This window comes from Hibiscus syriacus, unplaced genomic scaffold (assembly GCF_006381635.1).
Source record: "Hibiscus syriacus cultivar Baekdansim isolate YM2019G1 unplaced genomic scaffold, ASM638163v2 tig00111366_pilon, whole genome shotgun sequence".
In the NCBI taxonomy this organism is placed as follows: domain Eukaryota; kingdom Viridiplantae; phylum Streptophyta; class Magnoliopsida; order Malvales; family Malvaceae; genus Hibiscus; species Hibiscus syriacus.
In genome coordinates this window covers 590878-618174 of record NW_024063071.1, presented here as the reverse complement: position 1 = coordinate 618174, position 27297 = coordinate 590878, and the positions used below count along the sequence as shown (strand labels likewise).

General features: G+C 37.0%; 2 protein-coding genes and 1 pseudogene across 2 annotated transcripts; all 3 read left to right on the top strand.

Annotated features, from left to right (window-relative positions):
- The first annotated feature begins 13205 nt into the window (after positions 1 to 13205).
- Positions 13206 to 14828, top strand: LOC120159464 (epoxide hydrolase A-like). Its single transcript, XM_039170059.1, has 2 exons — positions 13206 to 13699; positions 14125 to 14828. Exons 1-2 carry the CDS (start codon positions 13235 to 13237, stop codon positions 14608 to 14610), a joined length of 951 nt encoding a protein of 316 aa, XP_039025990.1. The 5' UTR covers positions 13206 to 13234; the 3' UTR covers positions 14611 to 14828.
- A 632-nt stretch (positions 14829 to 15460) lies between these two features.
- On the top strand, positions 15461 to 16598 carry LOC120159512 (probable 2-oxoglutarate-dependent dioxygenase AOP1). The gene is made up of 3 exons (XM_039170097.1): positions 15461 to 15876; positions 15961 to 16282; positions 16374 to 16598. The coding sequence occupies exons 1-3, from the start codon at positions 15461 to 15463 to the stop codon at positions 16596 to 16598; spliced, it is 963 nt and encodes a 320-aa protein (XP_039026028.1).
- A 5284-nt stretch (positions 16599 to 21882) lies between these two features.
- On the top strand, positions 21883 to 27297 carry LOC120159463 (annotated as a pseudogene).

The following is a 27297-nucleotide window of genomic DNA, read 5'->3' as shown; positions in this document are numbered from 1 at the left end:
TGCCGGAATAAGCAAACACCCACCAAAGTTATATGAAAAACTTTCACGTTTTGGGAGCTTTAATCAATGAGTACAAAGAAAAATGATTATAGTTTTAGTTTTGAAAACGGAATCCACAAGAAAAGAGAACACAAACAGTACGTATGAAGTTGAAGAACTTGCTGGTGCATGAATATGAAGCAGGCTATTGCGCTATATATATAAGATTGATAACAATTCTTCTAGAAGCCTTAATTTTATTCGGTAATTTAAAAATTACTTTTTTAATAATTTTGTTAACAATTTTTAAGAAAAATAAAAAATTTCAGCAAATTTACGTAACCTCTATGTAAACAATCCTATCATCTATCAACATGAGACCTCATAAACTTAGGTGGCGTTTGATTGGCATGAATTTCTTGAAATTAGGAGAATTGGAATCTAATTCCACTACTTTCTCATATTTGGTTCAAGTTTTTCAAGGGAATTGGAATCTCTCATGGCTTCAACTTTCCATCAAATGAGGGAAAGTGAATTTCATCCATTCTATGATGGAATTCAATTCCCTTGTTGGAGAGAATTGAAATTTGACCATACTACACTCATCAATCTTTTGGTAACTTATTTATATATTGAATAAAAATATTTTTTTATTATTTCGGGTCGTGTTGGGTTTCTAATTCATATATTCGGGTCGGGTCGGGTGAAACTTTATTTTGGTCGGGTCGGATCGTTTTTTTAAGTGTGATGTTTGAGTCGGGTCGAGTTCGGGTTTTAGGGTGAAAAATACCCGACCCGAAAATATATATATAATTTTACCTTATATATTTAAGAATAATTACAATAATACTCTTCTATATATAATTTTTTCAATTAAGTCACTATTTTTATTGAATAAAAATAATTTTTTTATTATTTCGGGTAGGGTCGGATTTCTAATTCATATATTCGAGTCAGGTCGGTCAGTTTTTTTTAAGTGTGATATTCAGGTCGGGTCGGGTTCGGGTTTAGGGTGAAAAATACCCAACCCCCCCGACCCGACCAAAAAATATATAATTTTACCTTATATATTTAGGAATAATTATAATAATAACCCTCTCTATATATATTTCTTTCCAATTAAGTCATTGTTTTTATTGAATAAAAATAATTTTTTATTATTTCGGGTCGGGTTTCTAATTCATATATTCGGGTCAGGTCGGGTGAAACTTTATTTTAGTCGGGTCGGGTCTCGGATAGAGGTTCCCTTGTTCTCGGGTCAGGTCGGGTGGACCAAAAACCCGACCCAACCCAACCCATGGCCATCCCTAATTGGGATGATTTTTACTTATGATGTTTATTAGCATGATTTTTATAATTTATTTAAATGAATAATCAATCAATAAAATTAAAATTAAAATTTATTTTTTTTAAATTTTTATAATATATTGCTACATGTAATTTATAAAACAAACTAAAATTAAGCAAAAAAACAAGAAGGGCAATCCTTTCATTTTACATTACTGAAATCAAATTCATCTAACATGTCTGCAAACCAAACAGAATATGGAATTGGATTCCAATTCAATTTCCTGCCAACCAAACAGAATATGGAATTGGATTCCAATTCCCGACAGATTCCAATTCCCGATAGATTCTAATTCCTTCACAGATTCCAATTCCCTCATAAACATTCCAGCGAACCAAACGCCATGTAACCCCTTAGACTCTGCGTTTCGACTAAGTCTAGTGGATCACATACATGATTCTTAAAGACATTTTCTGAAACTGTTATTCAATCATTGTAAAATCACATTATAAATGACATGATATTATACTATCAAAACCCAACTTGTAAATATAATACCAATAAGTAATAAAATTAATTTAAAACATGTCTTTAAAATCAAAATCACAATAAACCAAACAGTAATAGTAAAAGTGTCATCATACTAAAATACAATACTTTAAAATAAGGTCCATGTCACCAAAATAAAGTCAACTAGCAAGATAAAACATTACAATCAGATATGTTGATCCTCCAAGTGCTCGAACTGAGATATCTAACCAACAGTATCTGAAAGGGAAAAAAACATTTTCGAAAGGTGAGCTAGGCTCAGTGTGTCCCAATATTACCTTAAAATCACAATAGGTACATTAAACAAATCATAGTCCAGTAAATCTCATAAATTCATAAAAGAGTTTAACTTTTGAAAATCATAGTTTAAACCCTTTTCTTGTACACCATCAGTAGTTCCCAAAGCTATTTTCCATATAGCTTACTTTAAGCACACAGCAAAAAGAAAGCCAACCTAAGGATAAGCTTTAGAGCTTGTATCCTTAGGCCCGTAAGTCCAAGTCCATATAGCTTACCCTAAGCACACAACAAGGGAAGCCAACCTAATGTATCTTGGGGCCCCAAGAGTCACATTAGGCCCATTATGTTTGTTAGCTTGATCAGAGCTATACTATTGTAATTCAATCCAAAAGTTTAATTGCACCGTGTCACAAATTCCATAAATCATCACATTAAATTGGTGCATCAATAAAACAGTAACCAAAGAACTCAGTGTACCTCATATTAAAACCAATAAAACAGTTCAGTAATAATTAGGGAACACACCTCGATAATAGGTTCAAATAGTAAATTTACTGATCGCTGGTTTCACCACGCTCTGCTACAGTTTTCGAACGTGGTTTAACTGATCTAGAAGAGTTGGGTCGAGCTGTCGAACGATCCAGAAAGTCTCTTATACCTTCAAATAATAATAATTTATCAGCCCCAAATCTTACTTAATTGTTCAAAGCTAAAATTCTTAAGTATATAAGTATTTTCAGGGTTTGACTATCAATTTGGAGGATTTTGAATCTGAATTTGGTCAAACGGATTGCGGAATCAGGACGTCGAAAAACATAAAGTATGACTTTTCGAAAATTTAAATTTTTGGTCAAAGTCAAAGTCAACCACTTTGACCATCGATTTGGAGGCCTTCGGGTTCGAATTTGACGAAACAAACTTCGGAAAGGGATTCAGGACGTCGAAAACTATTAGAATAGGTATACTCGGAAAAGATTAACGGTCGTTTAATGGTCGGTCAAAGCCATTTTAAGTTTTGATCAAAGGAGGTCAACTGTCACGGTCAACGGTCGGGACGGGTCAGACCGATTCAGACCGGTTCGAAACCGGTCAAATCGGTTTTCCAGCATCTCACTCTCCCTGCGGTGGCGCGTGAGACCACCTCCGGGGGTCTAAAAATTACGGAAAAATTTTCAAAAATTATTTTGAGCGATTTCGAGATACTTACAACGATCGGTTCAAATTTTTGAACGGCGGAGAGCTCGAATTTCAATTCGACCGAATCTTTAACTGTTCCACCTCCTCACGCGCCGTCGTCGACGGCGAACAAGGTTGACACCGGCGGACTCGCAACGACACAAGGAACACGATGGTGCAGGAGGTGTCATAAACAGAGCAACGATCGTGATGAATTTGAGATTTTCCCGGCGATCGAGCTAAATAAAACGTCGAGACTTTGACTGGAAATTCCCGACGTTTGGCAGCATTTCGCATCAATTAATTTGAAGGGTTTGTTTCTCGCTCGATGACGAACACAACGGTGGTTTTAAAACGACGATCGGAATCAGACGGCGTCAGGATCTAAGTCGGAAACCGGCGTAGGGGAAAGGAATTTGGGAGTGTGGTTTTCTGTTTTTGAAACAGAAACCACACGTATATAACATATAACCCCAAACTTACATAACTTTTTTGGTTAAATTCAGGGCTTAGTCCCTGAATTTTCTTTAACTCTAAAACAAGCTCAAAGTTTTACAATCTTTTAATTTAGTCCCCAAATTTTTGCCAATTTTCACAATTAACCTCCAATTTCAATTAAATACTATTTTGTAAATATTCGGGTTGTTACAATTCTCCCCCTCTATAAGAAATTTCGTCCTCGAAATTTACCTTATAAGAATAGTTGAGGAAACTGAGCCTCCATTGACTCCAATATCTCTCAAGTAGCTTCTGAGGGGCCTCGGTTACTCCATTGAACTTTGACTATTGGAATACGCCTATTCCGAAGAACTCGCTCATCTCTTTCAAAGATCTGGATGGGCTCCTCCTCATATGACAAATCAAGTCTCAGCTCTACCTCATCAACTTGAATGATGTGATCTGGATCTGGACGGTATCGCCTTAACATAGACACATGAAAAACATCATGAATACGACTAAGATGGGAAGGCAACTCAAGATGATAAGCAATAGGTCCAACTTTCTTCAGAATACGATATGGCCCATTAAATCGCGGACTCCGTTTACCTTTACGTCCAAATCTCAATACTTTCTTCCATGGAGATACCTTGAGAAAAACCTGATCTTTAACTTCAAACTGTATATCCTTCATCCTTTGATCTGCATAAGATTTCTGCCTATCAAATACCTCTTTCAGACGGTCACGGATCAATCTGACTGTGTATTCCGTCTCTCGCACTAACTCAGGTCCCAAAGTCTTCCTATCACGCAACTCAGTCCAACAAATCGGGGTGCGACACCTACGCCCATAGAGTGCTTCATAGGGTGCCATACGAATGCTGGTCTGGTAACTGTTATTATAAGCGAATTCAGCCAAAGGCAAAAAGTTCTCCCAGCTACCATGAAAATCAATTACACAACCCCGTAACATATCCTCCAGAATCTGAATTACTCTCTCAGATTGACCATCAGTTTGTGGGTGGAAGGAGGTACTATAATCCAATCTCGTACCCAAAGCCGTATGAAGCGCCTTCCAAAATCTCGAAGTAAATCTCGGATCTCGATCTGAAATGATAGATAACGGAACACCATGCAATCTAATAATCTCTAAAATATACAACCTTGCCAACTTGTCCAACGTATAATTTACCCGTACAGGAATGAAGTGAGCTGACTTTGTAAGTCTGTCAACAATCACCCAAATTGAGTCATTTTTCGAAGGAGTCATAGGTAAACCAATAACAAAATCCATAGTAATACGCTCTCATTTCCATTCAGGAATCTTGATAGGTTGTAACAAACCTGATGGATATTGATGTTCTGCCTTAACTTGCTGACAAGTCAAACACCTCGCCAAAAAATCCGAGATGTCTTTCTTCATGCTGACCCAATGATACCTCTCTCTCAAATTCTGATACATCTTATCTCCACCGGGGTGCATAGCATATGGACTACTATGAGCCTCCGTAAGGATAGTATGCCTCAACTCAGCATCATCAGGCACACAATACCGACCTTTGAAGCATAAAACTTCATCCTGATCAAGGGCGTAATCTGAGCTTGTCCCTTGCTCTACTTGCTCAAAGATGGAAAGCAAGGAGCTATCAAGGGTATGCTTAACTTTGATCTCATCAACCAAGGTCGGCTTAACTTGTAATTCTGCTAACAGAGTGCCATCGTCATATAAATTCATCCTGGCCATTAAAGATCTCAACTTTGTTACCGCCTTTCGACTCAAAGCATCCGCTACAATATTACCTTTACCAGGGTGATAATCAATCACGCAATCATAATCCTTTAGAAGCTCTAGCCAGCGTCGCAGTCTCAAATTAAACTCCTTCTGGGTCAGAAGATACTTTAAACTCTTATGATCCGTGAAAATGTAACACTTCTCTCCATAAAGATAGTGTCTCCAAATCTTCAAGGCAAAAATCACCGCTGCTAACTCCAAATCATGAGTAGGATAATTACACTCATGCAGTCGCAGCTGACGGGATGCATAAGCCACTACCTTACCTTCCTGCATTAGAACACAGCCGAGTCCTGAGTGTGACGCATCACTATACACTGTAAAATCCTTCTCGGACTCTGGTTGAATCAACACTGGTGCTTGAGTCAATACCGCATTTAATTTCTCAAAGCTCTCTTGTTGTGCCTCACCCCAGTCAAACGGCACATTCTTCCTTAACAACTTTGTCAAAGGAGAAGAAATGATCGAGAAGCCCTCAACAAAACGTCGATAATAACCAGTCAAGCCCAAGAAACTGCGAATTTCAGAGATATTCTTGGGTCGTTTCCAATTCACAATAGCCTCGATCTTGCTTGGATCGACCTGAATACCTCGCGCAGAAATAATATGCCCCAGAAACGACATTTCTTGAAGCCAAAATTCACACTTGCTTAGTTTGGCATATAGACGATGCTCTCTCAAAGTCCGCAGAACGATCTTCAAATGCTCATCATGCTCTGCCTCAGTACGAGAATAGATCAGAATATCATCAATAAAGACCACCACAAATTGATCCAAATATGGTCGAAACACCCGATTCATCAAATCCATGAAAGCTGCAGGAGCATTCATCAAACCAAAAGGCATCACTAAGAATTCATAATGACCATATCTAGTGCGAATGGTCGTCTTTGCAACATCAGATCCTTTAACTTTCAATTGATAATACCCCGAACGAAGATCAATCTTAGAGAATACAGTAGCTCCTCGCAACTGATCAAATAAGTCATTAATCCTGGGTAGTGGATATTTATTCTTGACCGTCATCTGATTCAACTTCCGATAGTCAATACATAATCTTAGCGACCCATCCTTCTTTTTCACGAACAGAACTGGAGCTCCCCATGGTGAAGTACTATGCCGAATAAATCCTCGATCGAATAATTCTTGCAATTGGACCTTCAACTCCTTAAGTTCTTTTGGAGCCATGCGATAAGGTGCCATAGAAATAGGTGCATATCCCGGATAAGTCTCAATCTCGAACTCTACCTCTCTATCAGGAGGTAACCCAGGCAACTCCTCCGAAAAAACATCAGGAAACTCGCTAACTGTACGAATCTCCTCGATCGTGGACAATGCACCTTTGGTGTTCAAAATACAAGCAATGAAAGTCTCATATCCCTTCCGGATCATACGATCAATTTCTATCGCTGAAACTATATTGGAGAGATAGCTGCGACGTTACCCAATTAACACAACAGTCCGACCATCAGAAGTTTTCAGAGTAGCTCTCTTGTACTCGCAATCCAGATTTACCTTGTGTTTAGTCAACCAATCCATCCCAAGAATTAGATCAAACTCCTCTAAAGGAAGCTCCATAAGATCAGCGAGAAAAATTTCTCCCTTAACCTCCAGAGGACAATGCCGAAATACTTTATTCACTAATATCGCTTGTCCTACTGGACTCATAACCGTAACATTATTTTCAGTGTTTTTGATCAGAATCTGAAGGTTTCGAGATACCGAGTTCGATACATAGGAGTGAGTGGAGCCATTGTCCAGTAATGCAAAGTATGAAATGGAATATATAGTAAATGTACATGCAATAACCTCAGGCTCATCTCTGGCATCCCGACGTCTAGTGGCATAAACCAAAGTTGGTTGTCTAGCCTCAGAAACTGTTGGCCCTCTATTTTGCTGAGGTCGGGCTCTACTGTCTGTCATGGATGCTGACCCTCGAGTCTTTCCTTGACTACGATCTTTAATTGGGGTCTGTACTGTAGTCTGAGAACGCACAGGAGTCTGGGTAGCGGTCTGCTCAAACGAAGCTAGCTGAGGACAATCCCTCCGAAAATGACCTATAGATCCACACTGATAGCAAAAATCCATCTTCTTACGACACTCTCCTGTGTGTTGTTTACCACAAAACTCACAGAGGAACCCATGATAATACGACGAGGAACCGCCTCGACTGCCAACTAACGGTGAGGATGCTGCAGGCCTGAAACGTGTATTGCTTCTCTGAGGGATTGAAGTACGAGTCCTCTTCTTGAACTGTGCTGATGACTCAATAGGGCCTGAAAATTTCTTAGATCGTTCCTGATCAACACGCTCTCTACCAGAAGCTAAAACTTCCACCTCTTCAGCATCTTTGGCTCTGCCCACCAGCACATCAAAAATCTCATCCTGATGGGTTACAACTTGCCTACGCAGCTCGTATATGAGTCCAAGGGTAAATTTACGACATCGATCTCTCTCAGTGGGTACCATACTGAATCCATACTTCAGCAACTTCAAGAACTTGATCTCATACTCAGAAACAGTCATGTCTCCCTGAACCAGGTCTTGAAACTGCTGACGTCTCTGAGCTAAGTAACGCTCTCCCAGAAAATGACTCCGAAAGCGATCCTTAAAGAAATTTCAGGTCAAACGATCGGTAGGAACACTACTGGTCACTAACTCCCACTAAGTGTAGGCATTGCCATCTAACATCTCCACAACACCCTGATATCTCTTAGTTGAGTCTAAACCCAACTGATCCATGCGTCTCTCTGTATTCTGGAGCCAATCCTCAGCTTCAGTAAGAGCTTCACCAATTTGTCCCCCAAAAGTTCTAACTCCATTGGCAATCAAAGTCTGCGAAATAGGAACCTCTGATACAACACCAGTAGCTCTAACTGCTCCCTGTATCAACTGCATAAATTATCTACTAAAATTCTCATCCAAAGCAACTCCGATAGACTTTGACTCAATATCGGTCGCTCCTATGATCGGTGTAGTCATGCCAATACCAGCGGCATGAGGCAGATTCGTTGGGGTCGTAGGAGCAGGATCACCTATCGGAGGTGGGGGATCTACCCGTATCTCATCAATCGAATCTGCAAATCTAGCCACTCGACCTCTTCCACGGCTAGTTCGACGACCACGTTTAGCACTCATTTTGATGGATCTCAAGTTTACTACAGAAGATAAAACTTAGGGTTAGATAAGCACTTGGAGTCTCGAACACAATTTAAAAATCTTAATAATTTTGTGACATGGCCTTTGTAACTTGTTTTGTAAAATATTTCAAAACAGTATTTTCAATATGGACTCATACACAGTCCGAGGGTTAAAAACCTGGCTCTGATACCAATAAATGTAACCCTCTAGACCCGGCCTATACGTTTCGACTAAGTCTAGTGGATCACATACATGATTCTTAAAGACATTTTCTGAAACCGTTATTCAATCATTGTAAAATCACATTATAAATGACATGATATTATACTATCAAAACCCAACTTGTAAATATAATACCAATAAGTAATAAATTAATTTAAAACAGGTCTTCAAAATCAAAATCACAATAAACCAAATAGTAATAGTAAAAGTGTCATCATACTAAAATACGATACTTTAAAATAAGGTCCATGTCACCAAAATAAAGTCAACTAGCAAGATAAAACATTACAATCAGATATGTTGATCCTCCAAGTGCTCGAACCGAGATATCTAACCAACAGTATCTGAAAGGAAAAAAAACATTTTCGAAAGGTGAGCTAGGCTCAGTGTGTCCCAATATTACCTTAAAATCACAATAGGTATATTAAACAAATCATAGTCCAGTAAATCTCATAAATTCATAAAAGAGTTTAACTTTTGAAAATAATAGTTTAAACCCTTTTCTTGTACACCATCAGTAGTTCCCAAAACTATTTTCCATATAGCTTACTTTAAGCACACATCAAAAAGAAAGCCAGCCTATGGATAAGCTTTAGAGCTTGTATCCTTAGGCCCGTAAGTCCAAGTCCATATAGCTTACCCTAAGAACACAACAAGGGAAGCCAACCTAATGTATCTTGGGGCCCCAAGAGTCACATTAGGCCCATTCTGTTTGTTAGCTTGATCAGAGCTATACTATTGTAATTCAATCCAAAAGTTCAATTGCACTGTGTCACAAATTCCATAAATCATCACATTAAATTGGTGCATCAATAAAACAGTAACCAAAGAACTCAGTGTACCTCATATTAAAACCAATAAAATAGTTCAGTAATAATTAGGGAACACACCTCGATAATAGGTTCAAATAGTAGATTTACTGATTGCTGGTTTCACCACGCTCTGCTACAGTTTTCGAACGTGGTTTAACTGATCTAGAAGAGTTGGGTCAAGCTATCGAACGATCCGGAAAGTCTCTTATACCTTTAAATAATAATAATTTATCATCCCCAAATCTTACTTAATTATTCAAAGCTAAAATTCTTAAGTATATAAGTATTTTCAGGGTTTGACTATCAATTTGGAGGATTTCGAGTATGAAGTTAGTCAAACAGATTACGGAATCAGAATCAGGACGTCGAAAAACATAAAGTATGATTTTTCGAAAATTTAAATTCTTGGTCAAAGTCAAAGTCAACCACTTTGACCGTCGATATGGAGGCCTTCGGGTTCGAATTTGACGAAACGAACTTCGGAAACGGATTCAGGACGTCGAAAACTATCAGAACAGGTATACTCGGAAAAGATTAACGGTCGTTTAATGGTCGGTCAAAGCCATTTTAAGTTTTGGTCAAAGGAAGTCAACGGTCACGGTCAACAGTCAACGGTCGGGTCGGGTCGGGTCGGGTAAGACCGGTCAAACCGATTCAGACCGGTCAGACCGATTCAAACCGGTCGAAATCGGTCAAAACCGATTTTCCAGCTGCTCACTCTCCCTGCGACGGCGCGTGTGGCGCGTGAGACCCACTTCGGGGGTCTAAAAATTACGGAAAATTTTCCAAAAATTATTTTGAGCGATTTCGAGATACTTACAACGATCGGTTCAAATTTTTGAACGGCAGAGAGCTCGAATTTTAACTCGGCCGAATCTTTGACTACTCCACCTCCTCACGCGCCGCCGTCGATAGCGAACAAGGTTGACACTGGCGGACTCGCAACGACACAAGGAACACGATGGTGCAGGAGGTGTCGTAAACGGAGGAACGATCGGTGATGAATTTGAGATTTTCCCGGCGATTGAGCTAAATAAAACGTCGAGACTTTGACTGGAAATTCCCGACGTTTGGCAACGTTTCGCTTCAATTAATTTGAAGGGTTTGTTTCTCGCTCGATGATGAACACAACGGTGGTTTCAAAACGACGATCGGAATTCGGACGACGTCGGGATCTAAGTCGGAAACCGGCGTCGGGGAATGGAATTTAGGAGTGTGGTTTTCTGTTTTTGAAACAGAAACCACACATATATAACATATAACCCCAAACTTACCTAACTTTTTTGGTTAAATTCAGGGCTTAATCCTTGAATTTTCTTTAACTCTAAAACAAGCTCCAAGTTTTAAAATCTTTCAATTTAGTCCCTAAATTTTCGCCAATTTTCACAATTAACCTCCAATTTCAATTAAATACTATTTTGTAAATAATCGGGTTGTTACACGCCACCTTAGGGACTATTCAATGAACACAAGTTTGGAACCTTCTGTTTTTTTAATTTTGGTTTATTTCATAATATGTCTCTAAACTATGACACTCATTTCAAATTGATCTTTTAAACATTTCAATTTCATTCTCAAATTATGAATCTCATTATAAATCAGTCCTTAAACTTTTTGATATTTTAATTTCATCCCCAAATTATGATTTTAATTTTAAATTAGTCCCCAAACTTTTGAATCTTCTAATTTTATCTTCAAATTCATCAAAAAATGTAATTAGTTTTAAACATAGTTTAACCTAAAAAAAATTCCAAACATATAATAACATAACTTGGCCTAATGGTTTTATTAATGGATGTGATTGGTATATACATATAGTTTGGGATGGAATTGAAATGTTCAAAAAGTTTGGGACCAATTTAGAATGAAAATCATACTTTGGGCATGAAATTGAAATGTTCAGAAGTTTGAGGACTAATCTAGAATAATAGTCATAGTTTAAGGATGAAATTAGAAAGTTTAAAAGTTTAAAGACTAATTTAAAATGAGTGTCATAATTGAACGAAGTGTGGTGCAATTTATTGAAATGTTTAAAAGTATTTTTTTCATAATATATAATTGAAATTAATCAAACAAACTAATAATCAGTTAGTTTAATGAGATGAAATATTATATCTTTTAAATAAAATTAAGAATTTTGAATTTTAATATTTATAAATAAAGCAAATTGGGCTGAGAGAATTGTCCTATAATGACTCTACAAAATTCGATCCAGAATAATGGATTGAATACTTAATCAAACTAAAAATTTAACAACTTTTCACAAAATTTAAAAGACTAAATCGAACTATAAATATTTCTTACATTTAACAAGTAAAATATTACAGTTAATGAAAGAATATAAATCCAATAATTAAATTATATTTATTTATATACAATTTAAATTATTTTTAGTTGATATTTATGCACACCTGTTACTTTATTTGTTTTTTATACAAATAAAAGTAGGGTACAGGATACTGTAGCTAATAGCCTAGCACCGAAACATGCATCTACTCACCAAAACTCATATTACTCTATCGAAAGGACTGATAATTAAAGGGGAAAATCTAAGAAAAGGTAGAATTTAGTTTTTAAAGGATGGTTGAAGTGATAGGTGTAAAAATATTTTTGAGGATGGATTTTATATATATTACTAATGTAATAGTTTTATAAAGTAAATATTTAATAAAATTTTAGGACGGACTGTTATAAAAAAATTGTATGAATCAAATTATTTCGTTGGTAAATAAATTATACATATATTTTTTATACATTTTTTAGACAAATAAGTAAGTAATTTTAAAAAGTTATAATTTTTTTATTAATTTGAGATAAGTACAATGTAATATATATTTAAAGGACTCTAAAAAATTTGACATTAAACGCTCACACTTATGACATTTGTAGTGCTCAAATTCATAATCTTAAGAAATAATAATAATTCTTTTACTAGATCACATGATTAATTAAACTTTAATCTAATTATTATTTAAAAGAAATAAAAGAAGAGAAAAGGGATACGGTGACCGAGTTGACCTACGGCGTAGCGGTCCACATTATTCATGGGGTTACATTTCTTTCTATACGGAATTAATTGTCATGGGACATTCACAATTGCATTTTTGCCCAAATTCGGTTGGGTTGTAATTGGAATAAGGCCTATATGTGTATTGGGTTTCGACACAATCATTGTATTTTAGGGTTTATGAAATCACTTTGATTCATTTTCTGTATACCCTATACTTTTTAATAGATACAACAAAGATTAAATTTTTTTATTTTTTTAACTAATATTCTTCACGTATGCACATATTATATGAATCTATTTTTAAATAATCTTGTAAGATAAAATTTATCTTACATGTGTGAAGAGCATAGTATTTTGTGATCTTCCAAATATTTTCTCTTTGATTCACGTATGTACAGGGAACACATGATCATTTATTGGTTAAGATCTATTTCAAATTTATGTAGAGTTAATTGCAGTCAAACAAAAATGTCCCAAAAATGAGATTTTATATAGTATAGGGTCTTCACTGTACTAACCTGTACATAATATATGAACTGAAACTTTCAGTACAAAACCTGGACTCATTACCTGAACTGTAAGCGAACATGGAGAAGATAGAGCACACCACAGTGACCACTAATGGCATAAACATGCACGTGGCATCGATTGGTTCTGGCCCGGTTATTATTTTCTTGCACGGCTTCCCGGAGCTTTGGTACACTTGGCGCCACCAGCTTCTTTCACTGTCGTCCCTCGGCTACCGTTGCGTGGCTCCTGATCTCCGTGGGTTCGGCGACACCGACGCTCCCTCTTCCGCGGCTTCGTACACCGTTTTCCACATCGTGGGGGATCTCGTGGGCCTCCTCGATGCTCTCGGTGTTGACCGAGTATTTTTGGTCGGACATGATTGGGGTGCGATGATAGCTTGGTCTTTTTGCCAGTTCAGGCCCGATAGAGTAAAGGCTCTGGTGAATCTGAGCGTTGCGTTTCGGTCTTGGAACCCTAAGGTCAAGCCCGTGGAAGGGCTCAGGGCTTTGTTTGGCGACGATTACTATATTTGCAGGTTCCAGGTAATTGATTCAACCACATGATTTCTCCTCGATTTGGAATTGTAAGTCATTAGAATGATTTTTGTTGATTGGGTTCGCTTGTATCTGTTTTTGTTAATTGAAGGAAACTATTATAGGCTCTGTCTTGAACATTTAAGATAACAGAATCCCCCAACTACTAACATTTAAGTAGACAAACTCAGGTTTTGGGCTGACTTGAATGATTCCTATAGAATCATATATCTATTTATGATGAATGAACTGTGAGGTGTGATTAATGAAGTATGCTATTGTCAACCCTGCACTCGAAATTTCGATTAAGCCGAATGTCGTTACCCTTGACCTTGAGGATGAATGTTTCAATCGAGGGTGTATGTATATATATGGCTTGTTTTAATTTAAATTCATGGATATCTGAAATACTTTCTCTTGATTTCTCTTAATAGGAACCTGGGGAGATTGAAGACGATTTTGCTCAGGTGGACACCAAAAAACTTATTAAGATTTTTCTTACATCTCGCAATCCAAAGCCGCCCCGTATACCTAAAGAAAGAGGGTACAGAGGGTTGCCTGATCCCAAGCCCTTGCCATCTTGGCTTTCAGAAGAAGACGTCGATTACATTGCTAGCAAATTTAATCAGAAGGGTTTCACCGGAGGACTGAACTATTATCGAGCTATGAATCTAAACTGGGAACTTACTGCACCATGGACCAGAGTAGAAATCAAAGTACCAGTCAAATTCATCGTAGGGGACCTGGATGTTACCTACCACGTACCTGGTGTCAAGGAATACATACACAATGGTGGATTCAAGAAAGATGTGCCGTTCTTGCAGGAACTAGTTGTCATGGATGGAGTTGCCCATTTTCTCAACCAAGAAAAACCCGAGGAGATCAGCATGCACATTTACGACTTCATTAAGAAATTCTGATTCTTTCCCTACTTCGGTATGTTATTTACCATTTAGTTCCAACTCTAAAATAATGTGTTGAGACATTGCAATACACCTGCTCTGTCTTTGATGATTTGTACCTAGACTATTGCTATTACTGTAGTGCTTTGTTTAAGCTTATGGAACTCAGAGTAGATTATTGCATATAAGAAATACAGATGCTGAATTAAAGGGGGGGGGAATGAAGGGCTACATTGTTATCCCTTTATCATTGTTTGATTCATAAGAAAGCAAATTATTATATGTGAGTAAAGAAACTTATGGTTGATAAAAATTTTACAAGCACCTGATGGGGTAGCAATTGCTTGGTGTAAATCCTTGGTTTTGACGATCTACTGCAAAAACTGTTTAATGTCGTGTTTGTGAACATATATTGTGAAAACAACGGAATGGCAGACACCGGCAAAGGTGGGAGTTGATCATGATCAGGGTATGTTTCAAGCTTGGTGGTGATACTGATAATGGTTTCTGGTGCTTCGTATTTTAAACGGTGATGGTGTCCTAATTGGCTTGTTTATGTTTGCGTTGCTGGTTTCTTCATTTAGGCTCTGTATTTTTTGTTTTTGGATGCGTTTGCTGTTTCCATCTGGCCTTTATTATTGATTTGTGCTGTATGGTTTTGAGTCTTTACCCCACTGTTCCTACTGGCCTTTGTGGATAATAAATTTCCTTTGACAGAGACAAAAAATAGTAACAATTATCTAAAGAAAAATTTTACGACGAACATAGAGATAATAAATAGTTTAAATAAATAAAATTTATTATATTTGTTATAATATCGGAATGATTATCAAAAAATAAATAAACACTATATGATAGGTTCATTTACATGAAAATTCTTCAAACCAACAAAAATTTCTGTACGTTTTTAGATCAGAAATGTGCTCACAGTCTCCCTCTAAGCTTCCGGTCATCGATTCAGTATGCCGGACCTAAAACCGACGAGTGGGATTCGGTGAAACGGCAAGTCCAACGAGCCCTTGAAGAGTTCGGTTGCTTCGAGGCTAAGTTCGACAAGATCCCTACAGAGATTAGGAAAACAATATTTGGAGCCATGGAAGAGCTTTTTGATCTTCCGTTGGAAATCAAAACTCGAAATGTTTGCGAATTACCTTACCATGGTTATCTGGGCCAACGCCCTCATGCACCATTGTATGAGAGCATCGGCTTTGATGATCCACACGTTGCTGAAAACATTGAAGCCCAGACTCGTACATTTTGGGCTCAAGGAAACACCAATTTCAGGTTCAAAACTCCCCTTTTATACTTAGTTTTCCTGTAATTTCTCTTTATAATAAAATGTCGTATAATATCTGTATGTATTGACAGAAAAAGTATACAATCATACACAAAGCAATTGAAGGAGTTAGATCAAACTGTAAGAAGAATGATAATGGAGAGTTTCCAAGTTGAGAAATACATGGATGAGCACATGGACTCCAGTGGCTACCTTGTTAAGGTAACTAAATATAAAGGGCCACAAACCATTGAAAAGCAGGTTGGGTTAAAGGCTCACACAGACATAAACATGTTGACCATATTGTACCAAAATGAGGTTAACGGGTTCGGGGTTCAGAGCAGTACCGGAGAATGGGTCGAGTGGGAACCCTCCAAACACTCTTTTATTGTCGTCATTGGGGAATGTCTCCATGTAAGTCTATTTTAGTTGATTTTTTATATATGCAAAGGATGGATTGGTTTAATATATGATGTTGCATGCATGGTTGAATGGGCGATTGAAGGCCACTTGTCACCGCGTGATGCTGAGCGGCGACAAGCCGAGGTACTCCATCGGACTGTTTTCGTTCCCTAAACTAGGTTACATGATAAAGGCACCCGAGGAGCTCGTGGATGAAGAACACCCATTGCTCTATAAACCCTTTGATTATGCTCAATACTTGGGGTTTGGCTTCTCTAATATTGGTCGATATCCCCAGTATGATATTCGACCTTATTGTGGTGTCTGAAAAGTATGTTCATCTTATAACTATATACAGCAAGAGAACTATACATGGGTTCATCTAAAGTTGTACTGTTCATATTTTATTTATGTTCGTTTAAATTTGTAATGTCTTGTTCGTGTTCGTTTAATGTTCATAAACATGTTTGTTTATATGTTTCAGAAAAATAGAGAAATTATGCTACTAGTTCTTATGTTGTTTAAGTTTCACAATTTGAACTACAAAATTTACCATGTGCTCAATTTAGTCCCTACATTCACCAATATTTAAAATATTAAAAGAAGAAAGAAAATGGAAACTATATAAACGAGCTCGTTCACGAAAGTAAATGAACTGAATATATCTTTATTTGTGTTCGTTTATTTATTAAATGAACATAAACCCTTAATTAATTTAATTATACAAACATTTACTATATAAATGAATATTATACAAACAATTTATCAAACGTTCAATTTGTCACCCCCAGACCGATGCGGAGGATCCGATCCGATTCGGGGTGTCACATTAGGGCCACCGGAGCGACCCACTGTAAAAATAGCGAAAAATTTAAAACTTTTTATCAGAACATGTAAACTTATAAAATCAGTTTTTACTATTTAAAAATAAAACAGATTTCCAAACTCGTATATAAATCAAAATACAATTACATGCCCCCTAATCACATGTACCATACTTTGCAACAACGCCGGAAGAACTCCCTTACTGAAGTCGATAGATGCACTGATACAATTCTTTTAACCTGAAAAGGTGAGTAATAGAGTGAGCTTTGGAAAGCTCAGTAATACAGAACTACCAGATGATGCTAAAGAACGTGTAAATACAAATAAACATATTTTTCCTTATCGATTCAGACATTTACAGATCTTTACACTGAGCAGAGATTCTACGAATATTTCAGGTAGTAACAAATAGTATTAATTTCAGATGGAAATATTTCGGATGTCTAGGTTCAAGAGATCAGAATAGGTTTTCTAGTGTGTTCCCATAAAACCAGTAAAAAAATACAGATCTTTTAAAACATATATATATATATATATATATCCCCATCCAACAAGTCCAGATTGTGTAGGTTCCCCAGAACCATACACCCACCATCAAGTCTAGTTGGCCCTGAGCACACAGCCGAGAAACCGGTAAATAAGACCCTGAGCACACAGCCGAGGAGCCTCCAGGTATACTTCCTCCAACATTACCCCCCAAGTAAAATATGTCCGTCCGTAAACGGATATATCAAAAATCAAAACATAAATCAGGTCAAGTATCATATCAAAATCCAGGTCAAGTATCATATCAGAATCCAAGTCAAGTATCATATCAGAATCTATGTCAGATATCATATCAGAATCCATGTCAAGTATCAGATCAGAATTCAAATCGAAAATCAGATAAAATATTCATGTGAGTAGGGAACACACCAGAATTTACAGATAGTATTCAAAGATATTGGATAATCTTAACAAGTAGAGGAATACGAATCTTCAGTATACCGATAGAATATCGGAATTCAGAATCACTATTGGAAGAGTTCAATGACTGACAGAATCATCAGTTATTCAGAATGTGACTTGAGCTGATAAGGAAGAAATGAAGGTTCAGGACATTTATATTCTATGTCGATTAATCGGATTATCAGACAACTCTTACATGAATAGTTCCCAGAACTAATGCCTGTCGATTGATCAATTCATTGTTCTTTCAGGGTATTTACTCTTTAATACAACAATTCTTGTCTATAGACCATTTTCGGAATCATCGTTGAATAGATCTTCAATGTCTTTATTTCATTTCCACACTTCCACAATATCATGAAATGCTGACGTACTTGATTAATTTGTTCATAACCCATTGTAATTGTACACTACGTAAACTCATCAGAGTTTCCAGACTTATCCAAATCACTTACTAAATCCTCAGTCATTGAGGTTACCTATTTCATTTAGCAGTCATCTCCATTCCAGTTACTTCAGGATTTTCCAGAGTAATTCAAACGTTCCTGAATTTCAGATACATGTTGTACTTCCATTCCATTCAATTTGGTCTTCGTGGTTGATTGTCGAACAAACGTCCAATTCTTAGTACTGAATACAATCTAGAGCTGAGCTGAATACTTCTAAAATTTATCATCGAGCCAAACTTGAGAAGACGAACACATGTTCCAGTAATATCGATGCCATTCAGGTATTGACATAGTTTTAGGGTTGATCTACTCACTTAAATTGTTTTCCATTACCTTTAAAGGTAGTCCAATACCTATGCTTACTTGGATTCCTTAATTGATCCAAGACATTTACTTAGTTTAGACCATAAGGTTGTTTTGTAAATTTTGGTATTCAGTTTTATTCCATTCATTTCAGAGCTCGAGGATATCAATCATTTCTGAGCTTGGTGATATTCTTAGGTCAATTCCATTACAGGGGTATTTTGGTCATTTTACAGATCTATGGTATTTCAATCTTTTCCTTCCATCCGATCTTATTATTTAATTCAATCTTATCATTTACTTCAGTCCTTTCGAACAATTCTGACAGCAGAATACCCCCGATAAATTACTCTTCCAGTATTTACTCATTATTTGAATATTTTCAGGTCAAGTGTCTTCTTAGACTTTACAAACGGAATATCAGGAATTTTCCTGCACTAAGTGGGATCTTAACAATTAAATTCGTACTTAATCGAGTTAAGTACAAATCCTCTAAGTATTTTCTCATTCAGAGTCATCTCAGACTATTTTACCTCTTAAGGGCATTTCCGTAATTTCTTAACCAGATAAGTTCGATATTAGCTCTTAACGAAAATAATATAATTTAGAGATCCTATGATTAATTGCTTTCTTGAACACTCTCTGATCTTGAAATAATTCCCTTAACACACTTCTAGTATCTTGCATAAATCCTCTTGGGGTTAAAAACCGGTTATCCATAATTTCTAAGTATAACTATCATTTCTTATGCACATCAATATATTTATCTTATCAATATGTCTTTTCAGATTTATTAATCCACTTCCAGGGACAATTCTTATCATTTTCCAATATAAGGGTAATTTCGTATTTTTACCATACCGAAGTATTCTCATAATTTCCCATCCAAGTACCTTTAACATTTAACCTTTGATGATATAAAATATAATTTACAAATCCATGTCTGATTTCTTTATCACTATTCATAAACTTGTAATTTAATTCTAACAATCTTTCAATCTCTTATATTAGTCATTCGATCCGTATTCGGTTACAGAATTTCTACCACATTCATATCGAGTGAATAAATTATTCAACTCCACAAAAGTGACCAACATTATCTTATTCATGCATTTACCAATATCAACATGTTTCATAAAGCATAAAGAGGTAGTAAAGTATTACCTCGATTTCTGTGCAATACTGATCGACCATAAAATTTCATTCGAATGCCTTTGATCTTCAATTCAACTTCCAATAATTCCTCAGATACATATCAACATAAATTATATCAGAAACGTAGCTTAATTGCGATAAACGGATCGAATCGGGTGATAAATCAGTGAAAGACGGCTTACCGGGTTCGAATTTGGCAAACCGGACTTCGGATTCGGATTTAGGACGTCGAAAACATAAAATATGACTTTTCGGAAATTTGAAATTTTTGGTCAAAATCAAGGTCAACGGGTTTGACCGGAAATTTCGAGGCCTTCGAGTTCGAATTTCGAAAAACGGACAGCGGAATCGGATTTGGAATGTCGAAAAATGTCGGGATAGGTATACTCGGTCGAAGTTAAAGGTCGTTTAATGCCCGTTCAAAGCCGGTTAAAGTTTTGGTCAACACTGGTCAACGCCGGTCAACGAGTCAACGGTCAACGGGTCAACGGATCGGGTCAACAGGTCGGGTCGGGTTATGACCGGTCAAACCGGTCAACTATTCACCAAAACCGATCAAACCAGTCATTTGGACTATCCCCACTCGCAGTGACGGAGCGTGGTGGCGCGTGGGAACTGTTCCGGCAGCGTAAAATTCACAGAAAAATTTCTAAAAATTATTTTGAGCGATTTCGAGATACTTACAAAGCTCGGTTTACACTTTTGAACGGCGGAGAGCTCGATTTTGAAACGTCGGAAACTTTGACCGCTTCACCTCCACACGCACCACCGCTGCCGGAGAAAAAGGAGAACACCGGTGGACTCGGAACGGCACAAGGAACACGATGATGCGGGAGGTGTCGTAAACGGATCATCGGATCGTCGTGAATCGATGAAAAACCAACTAAAACTGAGTTATTACCGACGATAATTCCGACTGAAATTAACGACGAACAGAGATGATTCACGACGAAAGGTTTGAAGGGTTTTGTTCCTCGCTCGACAACGAACACGATGGTGGTTTCGGCTCGTCGATCGGAGGTCGGACGGCGAGTAGATCGGAGTTGAAAGAGGGTTGATGAAAAGGAAAATCTGAAAAAAAAAATCCCAGAAGCATACGGGGATGGGGTATGTATCATCTCCTAAATAAAAATGGTTAAACCAAGAGTTTAGCCACTGAACTTCCTATACTTATTAAAACGGTCTACCAACTTTATGATTTTACAATTTAATCCCCAATTTCGTCCAAAAATACCAATTAAATTCACCACTTTATAATTTCTTAAATTTAGCCCCTAAATTGGGGTGTTACACAATTCATTTACATCCTTGTGTTTGTAGGTTGCTTTCGTTTTTCTAGTTTCAATAAAGAAGAAAAAATGGATTTAATTACGAGTGCCATATATATACCACTACAACAATAAACATTTACCATTAACCCTTAATCAATTTAATTATTAATCAGGTTTATGCTTATCTTTATATATATGTTTTAAAACTAATTAAACATACTAATGACACCTAAAATATTTTATTTATAATATTTTATGTTACAATTCATAATATGATAAGTAAATTTTGTAATCAAAACTTTGATCATTTGAGCGTCGGTCTTAACATCCTAAAATATTTGAAAGAGTATAAGAATGTGAATAAACTATAAAATTTATTGTGGTCTAAAGGTACAATTAAAATAAACATAGGAACAATTGTAGAAAAAATAACCTTTCAAATCAAAGGAAACAAATACAATGCATATTATATTTGTTCTTTGTATATATTATACACACTCGCACGGTAAAACCAATGTTACATTTCATTACTTCTAACATCAAACAATGCATCGTCACTTACGATATAATAAGGAACCAAAACAGCATCAACATTTTCAACCTTGGCTTCATAAACGCCTATATTGATCGGACAACCTCCTTTGTGCTTTGCATGTCAGAAATGGGCTCACAATCTCCCTCAAAGCTTCCGGTCATCGATTTCAGTATGCTGGACCTAATGAGTGGGATTCGGTGAAACGGCAAGTCCAACAAGCCCTTCAATATTTCGGTTGCTTCGAGGCTTTGTTCGACAAGATCCCTTTAGAGATTAGGGAAACAATATTTGGTGCATTGGAAGAGCTTTTTGATCTTCCTTTGGAAATCAAAACTCTCAATGTTTCCAAAATACCTTACCATGGGTATGTTGGCCAACACCCTAAAATACCATTGTATGAGAGCATTGGCTTTGATGATGCAGACGTTGCTGAAAACGTTGAAGACCAGACTCGTACATTTTGGCCTCAAGGAAACACCAGTTTCAGGTTCAAAACTTTGTACTTTGTTCTCCTGTAATTTCTCTTTATGATGAATATTATTATATCTGTATGTATTGACAGCAAAACTATACAATCCTACACACAATTAAAGGAGTTAGATCAAATGGTAAGAAGAATGATATTAGAGAGTTTCCAAGTAGAGAAGTATATAGATGAGCACATAGAATCCACTGACTACCTTGTTAAGGTAATTAAATATAAAGCGCCACAAACCAGTGAAAAGCAGGTTGGAGTAGGGGTTCACACAGACATGAACATGGTGACCATATTGTACCAAAATGAGGTTAACGGGTTGGGGGTTCAAAGAAGTTCCGGAGAATGGATCGATTGGAAACCCTCCAAAGACTCTTTTATTGTCATCATTGGGGAATCTCTCCATGTAAGTCTCTTTTCGTTAATTTTATATATATGCAAAGGATGTAAGATTGTTGAGGGGAACAAACAGTTTGTGCTAGTAATAGGCGGTTCACTCTTTCTAGTTTAAATAGAGAATTGTAGCTATTAGTTAGACAATAGTTGACCGGAGTTCAAATCCTTAGTCTACATAGGAGGGGAGAGGAGAAAAAATGGAAAGTGGTTCCAGATCCTTCTCTCAGTCTTGGACTCTTGGTCGAAGGTTTTATAATGACCCTTAGTGTTGATGTCAGACATAGGATCATGGTAATTATTAGTAGGTTGACAGTTTGGTTGGATACGATCAGTTGACCGTAGATTTTGACTATGGCAGACCACTTGCACTTACCAAAAGTTATGTCAAAAGGTCATAACTTTCCTAGATGTATAGAATCCTGAGACCCTATGTTCGGAAATGATTTTCTATGGTTTTAACTATGAAGGAGTTCTTCGGAGGTCTTGATGTACCGAGATTAATCTTTAGGAGGAGATTCAGATGAGGTACAACACGTCTCCCTTAATCGAGGGAATACATTAAAATGGGGACAAGTGTTATGCCTCTTCCGAATCTCCTACATATGACTGATCTCCGTACACCAAGACCCTTGGAGAACTCCTTTGTAGTTGAAACTAGGAGAAAATCTCTGGACATAGAGTCTCATGAGCCTTCCATATCTCAAAAAGTCAACCTCTTACATACTCACATGATCTGACAGAACCAAAATTTACTGTTAGCTGACCGTATTCATGCAAGTGTCGTCCTAGGAGTAGTCATCATAATCTTAATCTGACACTAACATTAACATCACCATAAAATTTCTCGATTAAGACTCAGAGAATGATTTGAAATCACTTTCTATTTCTTTCTCAACTTAATCAGAATAGAGAATGAAAACCTGAACTTCGGTCGACCGTCTTTTAATCACTAATTGTGACTCCCCAACAAAATTAAAAAGGATTAACCAATCATGGTGGTGATGGAAATAAAGTAGAGAAAAGTCAAGAAAAGAACTGCTACAAAGTGGAAAAACTTGAAACGTGTAGTGTAGGAAAGTTCACTATTTCTTCATATTGATAAAAGAAAAGAAGCCTATAAATAGGCTTTACAACATAACATATTAACCACCCACGACTCTATCATCACAACTAAGCCACTAACTCCACTACCAATTAAATAACTAATTTCTAAAGACTCACTCAAATCCACTAACAGTTACAACTTTCAATGAATGTTATTAAATATTAACACCCTTCCTTAAACTGAAATCTGCAGATATCAGTTTAACAAGGAAGAATTAATCCTCTGCAAAATCCTCCTTTAGAGCAGCACGTGAACAAACTCCAAGTAGCTCCCTGAGCTTTTGAAATGCTGGAAATTTAAGAGGTTTTGTTAGAATATCATCAATCTGATCTTCACTTCTGCAGTAAACCAAATTAATAACTCCATCATTCGTGAGATCCCTTAAGAAATGATACTTCACATCTATATGCTTGCTTCGACTATGTAGAACAGGATTCTTTGAGAGCTTTATTGTTGAACTGTTATCATAGTAAATAAGAGTAGGCCCATCTTCTTTGAACTGCAGTTCTTCAAGAATCTTCTTCAGCCAAATAGCTTGACAAGCACAAGCTGTTGCTACAACAAATTCAGCTTCAGTGGTTGACAATGTGACGATTGTCTGCTTCTTTGATGACCATGAAACAACTCCTGTTCCCAACATGAAAACATACCCAGATGTGCTTTTTCGATCATCAGTATCTCCTGCATAATCACTATCTGTAAAGCCAAACAAATCTGACTTTTCTCCCTTTTTAAAGAATAGCCCAAACTCCTTAGTACCTTGCAAGTACCTAAGAATTCTTTTTGCATCCAAAAGATGAATCTCTGTTGGACACTCCATGTATCTACTAATGACACTTACAGCATGCATTATATCAGGCCTTGTTGCAGTCAAATACATTAAGCTCCCCACAATCTGCTTGTAAAGTGTACTGTTAACCTTGTTTCCTCCCTCATCCTTGTTTAGCTTCAAACCAAACTCAGATGGTGTATTCACATGATTACAATCCTTCATCTGAAACTTGTCCAAGATTTCTCCCACATACTTCTTTTGAGAAATAAAAATGCCAGCAGAGGATTGCAACACTTCTATGCCAAGAAAGTCATGCATCATGCCAAGATCAGACATTTCAAATTCAGCCATCATGGATTTCTTAAAGCTTTCAAACATGACTGTATTACTTCCAGTATAGATTAGATCATCCACATATAAGAAAACAATGAACATCTTCCCTCCATCTTCAATTTTTATAAAAAGTGTATATTCATGAGGACATTTTTGAAATCCTTCCTTCAAAAAATAAGTTTCTATACGATTATACCAAGCCCGTGGAGCTTGTTTTAATCCATATAGAGCTTTCTTTAACTTATACACTTTATGCTCATTGCCAATTTTTTCATAACCAGGAGGTTGATCGATAAATACCTCTTCTTTCAAATCTCCATGGAGGAAGGCTGATTTCACGTCCAACTGAAAGATAGGCCATGAGTTTTGAGCTGCCATAGCAATCACCAACCTGATTGTATCATGCCTTGCAACCGGAGCAAAAACTTCTTTATAATCAACACCAAACTCCTGCTTGTAACCCTTAGCTACCAAGCGTGCCTTATGCTTGTCAATCTCACCATTCTCCTTCAGCTTTGTCTTGTATACCCACTTTACGCCAATAGTCTTCTGCCCATTTGGAAGATCACATAGCTCCCATGTATCATTTATTTCAATGGCTGCAATTTCAGCATCCATAGCCTTTCTCCATTTTGGTTCTGTGACAACCACTTCAAAACTAGTAGGATCACAATCTGAAAACAAGGCAAAGTGGGTGAGTGGGTCTTCAGATTGATCAATTCCAGCTCAGTGGCATAAGAGCCAGGTTAAAAGCAAGAGAGAGAGTTTCCAAATAGCATTGATGGCTTCAGACTCAAATTTTGTGCAGGCTGCGATCCTACGTTTTGATGGTCACTATGACTATTGGAGTATGCTAATGGAGAATTTTCTACGGTCCAAAGAGTATTGGCCGGTTGTTGAATCTGGAATTCAAGCAACAACACCTAATGCAGTCTTGACAGATGCCCAGAAAACAGAGTTGGAAGGGAGAAAACTCAAGGATTTGAAGGTAAAAAACTACCTCTTCCAGGCAATTGATCGTCCCATCTTGGAAACAATTCTTAGCAAAGAAATTTCCAAAGATATTTGGGATTCCATGAAGAAAAAATATGAAGGCTCTGCTAGAATGAAGCGTGCACAGCTTCAAACTTTGAGAAGAGATTTTGAGACTCTACAAATGAAGGATGGAGAATCCGTCACCAGCTACTGTGCCGGGACTATGGAGATTAGCAACAAAATGCGCTTTCAAGGTGAGAAGATGGAAGCTGTCACCATTGTTGAAAAGATATTGCGTTCCCTGACACCAAAGTTTGATTATATCGTATGTTCGATTGAAGAATCGAAAGACATAGATACATTTTCTCTTGATGAATTGCAGAGCTCCTTACTGGTCCATGAACAGAAGATGAACCGAAGTTCAACATCAGAGGAGCAAGCTTTGAAGGCTTCCACCTTTACTCATTTCTCAAACTCAAGAGGAAGAGGTAAAGGTAGAGGTCGAGGAGGCAGAAACAACAATGAACGTGGGAACCAACAACAAAGTCATCATCAGGAGAGTAAATTTCAAAGAAGAGGCAGAGGACGTGGAGGCCACCACTCGATAACTTATCGATCAAAGTCAGCAGACAAGTCCAATGTTGAATGTTTCAGATGCCATAGGTATAGCCATTATAAATCAGAATGCCAAACTGATTTGAATAAACAAAGTGGAGATCAAACTAATTTTGCAGATAATGAAGAAGAGGTGTCTCTTTTGATGGTGTGTCACGTGAAAGAAGAAACTCAACAACAAATGTGGTTTTTAGACACTGGCTGCAGCAATCACATGTGTGGAGAGAATGATTCATTTTCTGACTTGGATGAATCTTTTCGTAGCTCTGATACCACTGATGGAAATAAAGTAGAGAAAAGTCAAGAAAAGAACTGCTACAAAGTGGAAAAACTTGAAACGTGTAGTGTAGGAAAGTTCATTATTTCTTCATATTGATAAAAGAAAAGAAGCCTATAAATAGGCTTTACAACATAACATATTAACCACCCACGACTCTATCATCACAACTAAGCCACTAACTCCACTACCAATTAAATAACTAATTTCTAAAGACTCACTCAAACCCACTAACAGTTACAAATTTCAATGAATGTTATTAAATATTAACATGTGGTCCCAACCTCTTTGTTACCCTCAACAAAAATAAATAAATAAAGTTGGTTTGATGTATGATATTGCAGGCATGGTTAAATGGGCGTTTGAAGGGCACTTATCACCGCGTGATGCTGAGCGGGGACAAGCCGAGGTACTCCATCGGACTATTTTTGATCCCAAAACCAAGTTACATGATAAAGGCACCCGATGAGCTCGTGGATGAAGAACACCCATTGCTCTATAAACCCTTTGATTATGCTCAATTCTTGAGGTTTTACTTCACTAAAGAAGGTCGATATCCTCGGTATGCTCTTAAAGCTTATTGTGGTGTCTGA